At 37.8% G+C, this 14669-nt stretch overlaps 1 protein-coding gene and 1 pseudogene across 2 annotated transcripts in view; one reads left to right on the top strand and one right to left on the bottom strand.

The window, feature by feature from the left end:
- Nucleotides 1-14669, bottom strand: part of rab3gap2 (RAB3 GTPase activating protein subunit 2 (non-catalytic)) — a 46520-nt gene that overhangs the window by 17000 nt on the left and 14851 nt on the right. For both annotated transcript variants that reach the window (XM_088354713.1, XM_088354714.1), the window contains exons 13-30: nucleotides 14243-14382; nucleotides 13576-13771; nucleotides 13347-13490; nucleotides 12348-12430; nucleotides 11903-11967; nucleotides 11296-11386; nucleotides 11089-11210; nucleotides 10747-10960; nucleotides 10559-10656; nucleotides 10367-10475; nucleotides 10127-10287; nucleotides 7125-7299; nucleotides 5003-5170; nucleotides 4818-4924; nucleotides 4174-4240; nucleotides 2726-2796; nucleotides 2620-2655; nucleotides 2465-2539 (exon numbers count right to left, since the gene is read on the bottom strand). In XM_088354713.1, the coding sequence (XP_088210839.1) occupies nucleotides 2465-2539; nucleotides 2620-2655; nucleotides 2726-2796; nucleotides 4174-4240; nucleotides 4818-4924; nucleotides 5003-5170; nucleotides 7125-7299; nucleotides 10127-10287; nucleotides 10367-10475; nucleotides 10559-10656; nucleotides 10747-10960; nucleotides 11089-11210; nucleotides 11296-11386; nucleotides 11903-11967; nucleotides 12348-12430; nucleotides 13347-13490; nucleotides 13576-13771; nucleotides 14243-14382 (2122 nt within the window). The remainder of the gene's footprint in view (nucleotides 1-2464; nucleotides 2540-2619; nucleotides 2656-2725; nucleotides 2797-4173; nucleotides 4241-4817; nucleotides 4925-5002; nucleotides 5171-7124; nucleotides 7300-10126; nucleotides 10288-10366; nucleotides 10476-10558; nucleotides 10657-10746; nucleotides 10961-11088; nucleotides 11211-11295; nucleotides 11387-11902; nucleotides 11968-12347; nucleotides 12431-13346; nucleotides 13491-13575; nucleotides 13772-14242; nucleotides 14383-14669) is intronic.
- On the top strand, nucleotides 12907-13027 carry LOC148351320 (U2 spliceosomal RNA; annotated as a pseudogene).

The raw sequence follows: 14669 nt of genomic DNA on the forward strand, positions 1-14669 counted from the left end.
TGCAGGGCTCGAAATTGCCAAATTAATTTGGCAAATGTGACCAGATTTACGTGCATTTGGGTGTGTTTTAAACGTGGTATTTTGAAGTCAATTCAGTAAACGAAAGTAACCGTGCATGTGATCATGAGTTCTTGTGCCAGGGAGAGGGGGTGATTAGAGAAATCACAGGGCCAATGGAAGAAATTCAGAGAGATGTATTTCAACGCATTTGCTGTGATTTTTGTATTTTTCTCTTAAGTGCTGTGGAGTCAATTGTATGCAAAGTAAAATAAATTGTTGAGAGCCGCTTAAGTCCAAATATAATAATAATAATAACAACAATAATGCTAATCTTGCCTGCAAACATCTGACTGTAGCCCCCATCACGCTGGCATTGCACACCATGGCGCATCACGCGCACGTCAATTATTTAGCATTGCTTTGCAGAAACTTCCGAAGGCAATGCAAAAGAATTGTCGACCTCTCTACGTTGTTGTGGCAAAATCAAGTGTCGTGAGCCAGAACAGCGTCGGTGCACCAAAGCATTTGCGGGCGTGTTCACCCTGCGCTGCTTCAAAGACAAAATAAAATGATTGGTTGGTGGGAAAGAAACATTTGAATTATTCCCATGGGAAAGGTAAAGAATTCAAATTAAGAATTTGTTCAACTCAACTATATTGGTCAGCTGTTTGAATCTGAGTGGATCATGACCTCTTTGGAAAAATGTATATAGGGGGCAAACTCAACCCAGCGACAATTACTGATGAAGCACTGCATTTGATTATGGAGGGACAATCTGAACCCGAAGATTATATCCTCCAACAATCGGACAACTCACTGCCGCCTGACATATGGAATTCTGCAAACCTGTCCACCTTCAAATTCGGACTCAAAATTCACCCCTTTAGACTTGCCTTTTCTGGATCATCTGCCTCAAAAACCACCACATTTTAACTCTACGGTGTTTTATCTACTATTTATTACTTGCTTGTTTCATTCTTGTTTTATTCTTGCTTTATTGTTGTTTGTTACAATATTTTTAATGCGACCTCAGGTGTCCTGAAAGGTGCTTCTAGGTACATTGTCTTACTATTATTATTATTTTCATTATTATTATTATCTCTCTGATGAGGATTTTGAACCAGATTGCTTGGTAAAATGGGAACAAACGCAAGAGGTTTCTGGCGACGATGAACAAGGTGACTATATTGAGGAAGAAAACATGGAGGAGGATGTGGGTGACAATTATGTACAAGACGATGTGAAAGAAAGTGTGAGCAGACACAAGATTTGGCGATCCTAAAATTAAAAAAATCATGTGGTCTTCATCACACGAAGTGACTGGCCACTTTGTGCCTACGCCTGTCGTGGAGGAAGAACCGGAGCTAGCTAAGCGGCTAGTCACCGCATTCAATTTATCTTTTACAGAGAAAATTATTGTCGCGATAATTAATTTACAGGGTGTGAGAAAGATAATGTCCTGGACCACGATCAGCAACTCCGTGCATACTCAGGACTTCTCATTTTGGCTGGATTGTACAAGTCAAAAGACGAGTCTACAAAGAGCCTGTGGGACAAGGAACTGGGTCGTCCGATGTACACCGCAACAATGTCAGTGTTTAAGTTTAGGGGCTAAATTAAAAAGAATAACTTAAAATGCAGTTAGGTCGGATGCCATCAAGCATTTTGAGTGGTTGAAAATTAAATAATATTGACAGATTGCTGTGTTATCACACTTCAAGGTCAGGTCTAAATAATGTTCACTGACATGCCATGGGCAAGGTTTTCGGGGAAACTGCTATTGTAATGTAAAAGGAAAAAATATATGTGTATGGATAGGTTTGATTCCACTAAACATTTTGAGGGGTTGGAATTCAAAAACTTTCATAAATGACAGTCCATGTCCAAATAATATACACCGACATGCTTTGGGTACCCAAAAAAAATGCATGCCACCAGAGTTCAATACTGTACTTTTCTCGATTGTGCAACCAACTAAATAAATTCACATAATTTTAGTAGTATTTTGCAAAAGGTACTTGTTTTTTAAATGGAATGGACATGAAAACGTTCAGGGCCATGCAACCATTACAATAGTACGTTAGTCAATTCCTTCAAATGTGAAAAAAATATTTAGCATTGCCGGAAACTCAGCAAAATGTAACTTAAATTGATCTCAGGTTTTGGACATTTTTGCAAATGATTTGGTTACCACACTTGGGTTTGATGTTGCTCACTGTTGCGATGCTCACAGACTTTGTGTGAACGCTCAGACCCGTGGACAATTAGAGGGAACATCGGTCAAAACTAAAATTAAAAGTCTATTCAAAATAAATAACAAGCACAGAGTGAGCTTCATGCTTTTTTTGCAGAGTGATGCGAGCTGGCACTTGCTGTTCTTCATGCCGTGTTGTGGACTCTCCTTACTCACAAAGTCGTTGATAAAAGACAACGGGCACTGATTCTTAACAAAGACTTCAGTCACCTCCATGAGGATCTGCAGCAATTGTACGCAGCATCCCAAAAAGGAAGTCAAAGCTTTGTCACCCATGCCGACATCCTACCAAAAAAACAAACAAAACAAAAAACCCATCAAAATTAAGCTTTCGGAATTCAAAGGTTTTAAATTATATTACTTACCCGTCTGCACAAGCGATCTTTTGGTGCTTTTCCCACCTGGAAGTTACGAAAAATAATTGGATCAGTATATTAACTCATTATTAGGTTGTCTCTGCTTAATGCTTACCTTCTCAATGAGGAAGGCGGCGGCAGAGAAACGTTTGACAATAAACGTATTCCACGTCATTGTGCAAATCCCTGTAAAGGAGATTCTAATTTTATATTGATATATACAGTACATATTTACGTATATATGAAAGCGTTTCCTCTGGTATTTCCAACAGTACAGAAAGCGTCTTAAACAGGTGCTGATTTAAAAAACAAAATTACATTATAATTATGGCATTTTTTTAAATGGTTCATTGAACAAAACCAAACAAAAGAACATGTTCAGATCCTCTTGATTCAATTGATTTAACAATTATGCAAAAAAGCAGAACTATCATATTGTTGAAGGGTTCTAACTTTATTTATTTTGTATCGTATTGTTTACTTATTTACACTTGACCACATTTCCCAAACTTTGTGCAATGGAAGATGCTTCCGTTGTCACATTTCCTATTTGCAGTTTTAAGTGCATTGGAAGATTATGTTCAGTTATCAGTTGTCTTATTTCAGATGTAAGTACCGAATACTAGAGGTGAAATTGTTATATGTTTTATTTCTCTATTCATCAGTCTTAATATAGTATATTTTGGCCAATAGAAGTGCAACCATAATCTTGTTGCAGAAACAATGATAATAATGATGTTGAAACCTCAGTTTACAAATATGTTCAAGCATCAAATATTTTTTATTGATTGCAATTTATTCTCATCTCATCTCATTAGCTGTACCGCTTATCCTTTTTAGGGTCGCAGGAGGGCTGGAGCCCATCCCAGCCATCTCCGGGCAGTGGGCAGGGGACAATTTATTGTGAAAAGTAAAAAAAATGTCACACTTAAAACAGGTAATCTAGCTCTGGAACATAAAGCTTCATTTAAAAAATACATAAGATCAATTAAATAGTTGACAAAAGTAAAACAAGATTTCAATTCTAAAAGAAAAGAAACATATATGGGAGATGTTTTTGACATTTTTTGTTTGTTATCAAAAAGAAAATTGAATCAAGAAAATTGATTAAATACAAATACATTAAATATCATCAGTTTCTTTTGGTTTATTGTAGTATTAAATAAAGTGTTTAAAACTAAGCATTCATGAAATTTCAGAGGGTCCAAAACAATAAAGAAATAATTATATTGGACAAACATTGTTTTGTGATCCCATAAAAAAGAATAAATTTGTTATTGTTTCTTTATCATTTCAACAGAAAGGCTAAAGGCAACACGCATTACTAAATTTAGATATATAAGTTAAATGGTTGGATATGTGCTATATTAAATATTAAAATGTATTACTTTAGCTTTAAAAGAGAAACAATGTTTATGAGGTAAAACCAGAACTTTTTACATTTTCAATCTGTAGTTTAGGAGTTATATAAAGACTTTTCTGAGGCACAACCTTTTTTGTAGAATCTGAAATTATGTTGCTTTTAGTCGATTGTGTCTTTCTCACGTCACAAAAAAACCTTACCGAGTTGGATGTGTGGACTAGCGACCAGCTTTAGATAGTCTATAGCCCAGCACAAGTGTACACCCTCCTGGAGAAACAAAAGGATGATGTCACAGATTCAAAAGAAAGGTCATTATGTGTGAGTGTACTAAGGATCGACCGATATGGGTTTATCAGGGCAGATACTGATTATTAGTATTAGGAGGAGGCTGATAACCAATATTTGGCGCTGATATACATTTGCTGTAGAAACTTGGCGTGAGAAAATATTATTAAACTATATATATATATATATATATATATATATATATATATATATATATATATATTCATTTAATTATATTAAAGCCTACTTGTGTACTATTAGTCGTGGTCATGAACATTAGCTTAACCAGATTGTTGTTGGGGGCTCAAGCAGCCCCAAATTCAACACAAACAGCCCCAAAAATTATAGCTTTTATAAAACTCTCTTTTCCTTAATACAAGGGACGATAAACTTAAATGTGATAAAATCACTAGATAAATAATTTAAACAAGAAAAGCAAAACAAAAATGTGAACAAAAATGGGTGGCATCAAAGGCAGAATAGGAAGAAAATGGCTTAATATTGGCTATATCGGCTTCATTACATCACAATAACGATATCCGTAAAATAAGATCCCTACCTCTGGGTCTTTGTTCCACTGCACCACATACTCCCAGCAGCAATGTGCAAAGAGCAAGTTTGGAGAGAGGGAATGTGGGAAACGCTTGCACACAGCCATTAAGAGTTCTGCATGAAAATGCACAGAATATGATGTGTTTTTTTGAATACAGGACACATTATGATATCTGTTCGATAAATACTGACCAGCTGTTCCATGTGCATTCTCTTGACTTTCCAACACTTTTGCACCTCCTTCTTCTCCCTCTTCTACATGCTTATCTTCATCCTCTCCCTTCTGAAGGAGTTCTTTAAGTTTTTTAGGGGGAAGATTGTGCCTGAATACCCACTTGGAGACTTTGTCAGAGATGCCGCCTTGAAAGATGACAGTTAAGTTTCAGGCTTAAGCGTTTGAGTATAGTAAAGATTTACCGTATTTTATCAAACATTAGGCGCACATAAAAGGTGTCGTTATCGTACTGGCGTTTTCGTTGCATTAAATGGTGTTATTTTTCCACCTGGACCAGGACCACAGTAGCGCAGAAAAATCCAACAAATTATAACAAAAAGAATGAAATGTCGATGTTTGGGCTAATAAGAATGTTGTCCGCGAAAGCCGGCATGAAAGTTACTCTGAAGAGGAGAAAGTGCATATTTTAATTAGGGGGGGGGGCAAATAAAATCGATTAATGTACAGTGAACAAAATACGTATTTGAACTCCCTGCTATTTTGCCATTTCTCACCCTTAGAAATAATGAAGGGGTCTGAACTTTTCATCGTAGGTGCATGTCCACTGTGAGAGAACTAAAAAGAAAAATCCAGAAATCACAATGCAGGATTTTTTTTCAATTTATTTGTGTGATATAGCGGCAAATAAGTATTTGAACACCTGAGAAAATGAATGTTAATATTTGGTACAGTAGCCTCTGTTTGCTATTACAGAGGTCAAATGTTTCCTGTAGTCTTTAACCAGGTTTGCATACACTGCAGGAGGGGTCTTGGACAAGATAGTCTTACTGATTGTACAGGGTGGACAGAAGTCTTCATGCAGCTAACAACCTCAAACAGGTGCATCTGATTCAGGATGATACATGGAGTGCAGGTGGATTTTTAATGGGTGGACTAACAGGTCTTTCAGGCTCAGAATTCTAGATGATACAAATGCTTATTTGCAGCAGTATCACACAAGTTAATTGTTAAAAAATCATGCATAGTGATTTCTGGATTTTTCTTTTTAGTTTATCTCCCTCACAGTGGACATGCACCTACGATGAAAAGTTCAGACCCCTCCACAATTTCTAAGAGGGAGAAATAGCAAAATAGCAGTCTGTTCAAATACTCATTTTCTTCACTGTATATATCGGGATTTTATTTTGGGCCATTTTTAAAATCGACGTTATGTCATATCTGGTACGTAGTTATCTCCATAGTAGTTTAGTTTTTGTTTTTCCGTAGTATTTTTTATAGTATTTCCATAGTAGTATTTTGGAGTACTTCTCAAGTATTTTTGTCATATTACTGAAGCTGTATTTGACAGCATTTCTGTTGTAGTATTTTTGTAGTAGAGTATTATGGTAGTGATTTTTTAGGTTGTATTTCTGTAGTAGTATTTTTGGAGTATTTCCTTAGTAGTATTATTTTGGTATTTCAATAATATTTTTGTAGTATTTCCATAACGTTATTTTTGTTTGTATTTCTGTAGAAGTATTTCTTAAGAATTTGCATAGTAGTCTTCTTTTAGTATTTCAGTCGTATTTTTGTAGTATTTCCAGGGTAGTATTTTTGTTCACTTTATTTGGTATGCTTGTTGCTTGTTTTTGAGAAAATAAATTTAAATCACAATCATCAATTATATCGAATAACAATTATCAAGATCGTGATAGAATATAAATGTGATCAAAGCATATCGTCCCACCCTTACTTTCAATTGGGGAGTTAACGAGGCTATTCTGGTCAAAAACAGAAGACAAGAATTTTGACTGTTTTGTTTGATATGGATTACTGGTAATAAACATGAATTTTGCAACAGCTTTTCTTAAAATTTGGTTTCATTCGTGTGTTTTACTTTGTAATTCATATTTAAATAAACCACTACGAAAATCAGAATTGGTTCCGTTATATCTTTAAATAAACACACCTTCACAGCGCTTGCCTGTATTGTTCTAACGCGGCTGCAGCAGAACACACCCACGCCCAACATTCAAGGGTATCGTATGTGTTAGATACAAAAAAAGAACCAGCAACGGAGACTGCGCCTTTTAACATGGTGCGCCCTATGGTCGTGAAAATACGGTAAGTAAAAGAATAAATATTTTTTGTTGTTTTAACCTGCGCCTCCTTCCAGCAGTGTTTTGATGGAACACAAAACAGCAGGACCTCCAGATGATCCGACAACAGGAGGCACTAAAAGCAGCGTCTGTAGCACCAGTACATCCTCCAGCTGACAAACACACACCACCCATTGCTCCAGCTCCAAAGACACCGCTTCCCACTCGGACAGCAACTGTCATTATCCACAAGAAATTTAAATATATATATATTTTCAGTACTATTCAAAGCAGAAATCCAGCGTGAGCCTATACCATAGCTTCAAACCCAAAGTCTAGCCCAAAACTTATTTCAGAACCTTAAGATTGGTTTAAAACCCTAACTAACAGACCAAACCCTAACTCCTAAACCTAGCCATCCCCCTAAACCTACCTTTAACCCTAGCCGTAACCCTCTTTAAAACAGTAATCCTAGCAAACGTATTTTGGAACCCTGCATTTATTTAGAACTCTAATATGGAGCTCAAACTAATTCCTAACCCCAAACAAACACCTAACTCCTGCAGTAAAACTAAGCCCCGATCTTATTTCTAACCCTAAAATAAGGAACCTAAACCCAAGTCTCTTACTCTAGCCTTGATCTTTTTTTGGAACCATAAAATAATAGGTTAGATGTTCAAATAAGGGTATCAAACTTAAGAAACATGGCAACAATTTTAAGCCTTTACAAGCACTTCATCCAAAATTAAAGCACCTTTCAAATTTTGAAATTACAACATTAAAATTCAAATGTTACATTTTAAGCACCTGCACGAACCCTGTTTGAAGTGTTTTTGTCACGTTTGTTTCTGTCAGCCATACACCCCTTACCATTGACGTGAGTGCTTTTTTGGTTTAATCACATACCACCCCATTTCAAAACTTGAATGAGAAAATGCCTATTTGTTTCAGGTTTTACACACTGTACTTTTATTAGAGAGTAAAGAAGAGTATGATGGGAAGAAATCCCTCAGAAACTGTAAAATACTTACTGTAAATACTGTACATAATTAAAAGGTTAACAGAAGGCATCCTAGTTAAGAGATGAGCTGCAGAGGCACTGTCTGCCCTAACCTAGATATGATAACATCAGTGGCTAAATTTAAATACATATACAGGACTGTCTCAGAAAATTAGAATATTGTGATAAAGTTCTTTATTTTCTGTAATGCAATTAAAAAAACAAAAATGTCATACATTCTGGATTCATTACACATCAACTGAACTATTTCAAGCCTTTTATTATTTTAATATTGCTGAATTTGGCTTACAGCTTAAGAAAACTCAAAAATCCTATCTCAAAATATTAGAATATCATGAAAAATTATACAAGTAGGCTATTCAACTAATCACCTGAATCATCTAATTAACTCGAAACACCTTGCGAGGGTTTCCTGAGCCTTAAAAACACTCAGCTTGGTTCAGTAAACTAAATCACTGCTGATCTGACTGCTGTCCAGAGGACCATCATTGATACCCTCCATCAGGAGGGTAAGACACAAAAAGAAATTTCTCAAAGAGCAGGCTGTTCACAGAGTGCAGTTTCAAAGCATATCCACAAAAAGTCTGTTGGAAGGGAAAAATGTGGCCGGAAACGCTGCACAACCAAGAGAGATGACCGCAGCCTTAACAAAATTGTGAAGAAGAGCCGCTTCCAGAATTTGGGGGAGCTTCAAAGACAGTGGGCTGAAGCTGGAGTCCAGGTATCAAAAGCCACAGTTCACAGACATGTCCGGGAAATGGGCTACAATAGCCGTATTCCCATGGTCAAGCCACTTCTGAACTCAAGACAACGGAAGAAGCGTCTGACTTGGGCTTTGGAGAAGAAGCACTGGACAGTTGCAGAGTGGTCCAAAGTCCTCTTTTCAGACGAAAGCAAGTTTTGCATTTCATTTGGAAGTCAAGGCGCCAAAGTCTGGAGAAAGGCTGGAGAGGAGCAAAATCCAAGTTGCTTGAAATCCAGTGTGAATTTCCCACAGTCAGCAATGGTTTGGGGAGCCATGTCAGCTGCTGGTGTTGGTCCACTGTGTTTCATCAAGTCCAGAGTAAATGCAACTGTGTACCAAGAGATTTTAGAGCACTACATGCTTCCATCTGCTGAAAAGCTCTATGGAGATGAGGATTTCATTTTCCAGCATGATGTGGCACCTGCCCACAGTGCCAAAACCACCAGTAACTGGTGCACTGACCATGGCATCACTGTCCTTGATTGGCCTGCTAATTCCCCTGACCTGAACCCCATCGAGAATTTGTGGGGTATAGTTAAGAAGAAGATGAAAGACACCAGACCTACAAATGCAAATGAGCTGAAGGCCGCTATCGAAGCATCCTGGGCATCAATAACACCTCAGCAATGCCACAGGCTGATTGCCTCCATGCCACGCCGGATTGATGCAGTAATCCGTGCAAAAGGATTCCCAACCAAGTACTGAGTGCATCAATGGACATTTTCAAATGTTTGATTTAGTTTTGCTGTTATAAAATTATTTTTTTACTTAGTCTGAGGAAGTATTCTAATATTTTGAAATAGGATTTTTGAGTTTTTTTCAGCTGTAAGCCAAAATCAGCAATATTCAAATAATAAAAGGCTTGAAATAGTTCAGTTGATGTGTAATGAATCCAGAATGTATGACATTTTTGTTTTTTTAATTGCATTACAGAAAATAAAGAACTTTATCACAATATTCTAATTTTCTGAGACAGTCCTGTATGTCTGATGAGTACACTACAGTGAGGTGGAGTGCTTAAAGGGAGAGGATGTGGCCAAACTAGCTTGTTGAGAACAGTCGTCCCCACTTTTCAATCGTCTCTCAGCAATAAAACACAATATTCTTGGGCCTTACAAATCAGTAAAAAAAATGTAACATTTGCGGAATTTAGATGGTTGCACCAATCATTATGAGGGGAATTTAATAGATCTATGAGAGAAAACCTCCAAACAGAGATGTTTCTCTGTTTACCTGTTCTCAAAACAGTTTTCTTACAGACACAATAATCAGACCAATTAGCATGTTTGAATAATACCTGGCTGTCTCTTCTATTGACAATACTGGCCATAGCGGCCCTTTGAGCCACAAAAGCAGCCAGCAGTGCAGCGGCAGAATTGTGAGATTGCACTAATATGTTACGACACTGTTGCCACCAAGATGAGACAGACTGGGGGTCCCATGAATTTTCTATGGAACCTGAGACGGAGAAAGTAGAAGTGATAATCTTGATCATTTTATTAATTGCACTAAAATGTATGGTCACGATTATCCTTACCATCCATGTTGCTGAGGAGGACCAGAAGTGAATGAAGGTTTTTTAAAAATTCTTTCGGTGACTGGAGCAACTCTTTTTCTCGTTGCAGCCAAACACTCAACAACAAGGACTTCAACAAAAGAAAAGGAAACGATTATTTAAATATCGAAAGTGAGGGGGGTGTTCAGCCTCATATAACATCGATCAACATACAAGTAGCTGCGGAGGACCGAAGCCTTCCTTTTGCAGTTGGCCACAAATTTTATGTGGTGGGCTTCTACCACACAGGCAACCCCAGAATATGAAGCTTCCTGCAAAGGACAGTCAAACTCAGGCTCTCATTTTAGGTTTTCTTGAACATAAAAAAAGCTGCAGCATAGAGAACTAAGAGATGTGTGTACCTAACTGGTTCCATTCTGCATCTGAGCAATGGATAAACTTTAACTGCTTATCTACGGTGCATTCAATCTGCGATAGAAAGGCTTGAGCAGGCAGAGGTGAGTCTGGTGCATCTTGTACAAAGGAAACGCTCGGCCTGGAGTTGAGTTTGTTGTAGCTTTCCAAGGTTGCACTCACACGCGCCAAATCACTTTCAATGCATTCTTGGATATCCAGCTGTCAGAGGGATTTGTAAACAAGTATTTCTATGTCACGCTCTTAGTATGGATGTGGCTCAGTTTACTGTTTTTCGTTTTTGTTTCAAAGGGCACGTTTTATTTTCGCGTGGGTGCATTAACACCTACGGGTTCGTCACGCTCTTCAGTGTCTGCGGTGGAGTTCACGTGGTGGATGTCAGCATACAGCTCCAGCAGTTTGAGTTGGGAGGCACAGAGCTGCATTAACACTGGATCCACTTGTTCAGCATCTGGACATTAGACACAAAGACAATTTGTGCATCCAATTGATAAACATCCAAGTAAAAATGATCTCTTTCAGAGACGTGGCTCCACCTTGTTGCTGCAGAGTGCTGAGTAAGGCGCATGTGATGTTTGTGAGACACAAGACAGGAATCTTCTTGTTGGACAGCAAAGACTCCAAAGCCTCCAAAGAAAGGAGAAAAAAAGACAGACCATAATGAAAAAAATGTCTGACTGGCTTTGCACGTGTGTTTTAATTTGTAACGCTATGTTTACACCAAAGATGAGTGGCCATTAAAGGCTGGCATTTAACAAAAGTCTGTTAGTTCTGTCCTCTATTTTTTTTATGCAACAGATTCATCAACGTACTAATATGCCTTATTCAATGACACATATATGTTGCAAAACAACACAATCACCTGTGGTATATCAAATACTGTAAAAAAAACAGCTGACTCAAGTATATTTCGCTTTTACCATTAACTTTTAAACTCACTCAAGGCTGTATTTTCCTTATCTGCACCATGACTTTAGTGAACATTTTTTTCCTCAATGCAAGATTTGTATTGGGCAGAATATGTCATCACAAAATGACATATCCATCATGCATTGCTTAAGGACAGTCCTGTTTTGTTCATGTTTTCTTGAATAAAGGCTGCATAGCCATTTTAAAAATATTGTAAACACTGCTTAATCTTACCTGTTTCTGAATGGAAGACTGTTTGATATCTAACAGCAACCTTTTGGCCTCTTGCTCCAAAACATCTATTAGGAAAATAAAATCAGACTTTTAGCAAAAGTCAAATCACTCGGAAAAACTCAATATACCCAAGCGAAAGGGAAAGTGAACACAATAAAGGTTTTAATAGGATCCTTTTACAAATTATTATTATTAATAATCAAACTACATTTTTGAAGGAAACATAAGTTTATGAGAACAGCAAAATTCCATAAACCAGTTCAATTTTTCAGAGACACACCTGATTTCCATTGATTCGACAAATAATTCCCCACCATCCATTTCTGTTTTATATTTATTTGGAATGTAAACTACAAACAGATTTGAAAGTAGACTATAACTGCAAAAAATCAAAATACAACAGGTACATTATTCATGTAAATATAGATCGTGCATAAACTCTCACCATGCTCTATATCGCTGTTCTGGAGCATTGTTGTCAGTTTCTTTAACAAATGAACATCTTTGGCTCCTTCACTCTTCTTGTCACTGAAATAAAGAAAATTACTTCAAATGAGGGATGTCCAACAACAATTCCCACATTTTTTTTAGTAACCATGGAAAACCAGTACTATCTGTTTCATGTTGGGGAGCAAACCGCTACCCAAAAAATTGGCTGTGAGGGATGGGCGTTGCCAGGCTGTACTTGCCAAGACACAGGAAGTGCTGCCCCCACAAACCTAGCGGTTAATGGTTCCCTGACCCGTGAATATAGGGTATCTAAAACTGGTATCAGCTACTATCGAGAAACCTTAAAAAAGGCTGGTATGAGGAATTGACCATCCCTACTTTACATAATTTCCCCTAGTGAATAATTTTGCACATTTGTGGCCAATGGGGCTTAAGTCTGATTGGCAAGCTCATTGCATAATTGGGTAGTTGTTTCATTTGAAAACAGTATGTTTCTAAGAATGCAGTGATGTCTTAAGCTCCCGTTAGTGTCCCGGACCTAGGACCTTGCTAGGACCTTATCTTTACCGTTTGGTTGAGACCATTTTTGCAACTCGGAGATGGCATAGGAGCTTGCTCTGTCCACTCCATGCATTGACCCGGTATTGCAGTACCTCCGGGAACGGTGCATTCGCAATGATCGCAGCAAGGCTTTAGGGCTAGGACCTTAGCTTGGCCTTTTGGCTGAGAGTAAGTGTCCCGGCTCCTGGGCTTTGTAGCGTATTAAGAACTGACCGATAATGGATAATGGATAATGATTTATGAACAAGCTAAATAACCCTTAAAACCCCTTAACCCCTCAATGTGCTTTGACTGTGCCGTTTTTTCAACACTTCAATGAAAAAGCCATATTATGCAGAGAGAGATAACAGAACAACTGTGCAAATACTGGTAATCCAAAACCTCACCACTCATTGTGTTATTTAGTGTATGCTTGCAAGGTAATTGGACTAACCTGAGGGCCAGATGGAAAGGAACATTAACATTCCTAAGTGATCCTGTGTTAGGATCCAGCAAGCACACCTGATTGGTGTGGATCTTCCAGCCCTGACTGGTCACACTGTTCACCCCTAATAGACGGTAACCAGCATACAGCAAACTGCAAGCAAAACATGCAACTGAAAGGGTTAGATATTCAGACTGACTTTTAACATCCAAAAAACACACTTGATTTCTGTGTTTACCTGCAATGTTTCCCAACAGTGAATGCACCCACTCGGGGTCCATTTTGCATAGCCCAAATTTCCAGGATTCCCCTGCGAGGGGCGTAAATAACCAAAAAGAGTGCATGCCGCTTGGGGAGGGAAACTGAGAGGGAACTTTCCCGACCGACTTGCTCCTCCGGAACATGCAGCCAGCCCAGTTGGGCATCTCTGTAGCCTTTTAGTACATACATTTGCATGACAATACAACACTAAAAACAATGCTCAAGTCTTTGGCACAAAAATACCATAATACCTGTAAAATTAAAATTTTGGAAAGATAAAAAAATAATTTAAGACTGCCAAGGGAAAATTTATTGTTTTTTTCAGACTAGCACCATGTCTTACTGAGAATACTAGCAATCAAAACAGTCTTACTATTCCAGTTACTTTTTGTTTGCTAATGAGCAACCTCATTTATACAGACTATGTACGCGTTGCGTGATATCTGCATTGTAATTAACATTTTGGTTGTCATTCAAACATATAGGGAATAGTTATCCAAGCCACCTACCATTTTGAGCATGTCTCGACTTAAAAAAATGGAAAAGATCCTATTTACACACACCTTGTAGTTTTAAACAAATTGTAATGGCTTTTTGCATTATTTGTTCAAGACTTGATAATTCTCCCTCAGCTTCATTGTTACCTTTCCACATGCGAATTGCAATTCCTCTTTTAAGGTCCAGCAGCATAACTCGACCAAAGTCATCAGTGACTCCAGCTAGTGTGTTACAAGGGGACAAGCAAATTGACTCGCCATGGCGACGAGAGTCTGGGAGGCCAAACCTGGGTGAAAGAAAAGTCAGGATGAAAACCTGATAATGACAAGTTCTATTTAATTCATGAATTATTTTTTAAGTCATACTCTTGGAGCATTTATCACAGCCAGTTTTAATTTTATTTCAACAGGTGACTGTGAGTATCGCAAAATAAGATTTGTCAGTTGGCGGACACAATTGGTTGGAGAGAAAATACTTGCTCAACTCTTGTGGCACAAAGTGCAATTGAGACAACTGAGGTAATCATTTATATAAAAGGATCAACAAACCTGCCAAGTGCTTAAAATGTCTTAC

Source organism: Urocampus carinirostris, chromosome 15 (genome assembly GCF_059441175.1).
Source record: "Urocampus carinirostris isolate Australia breed hairy pipefish chromosome 15, RoL_Ucar_1.0, whole genome shotgun sequence".
NCBI classification, from domain to species: Eukaryota; Metazoa; Chordata; class Actinopteri; order Syngnathiformes; family Syngnathidae; genus Urocampus; species Urocampus carinirostris.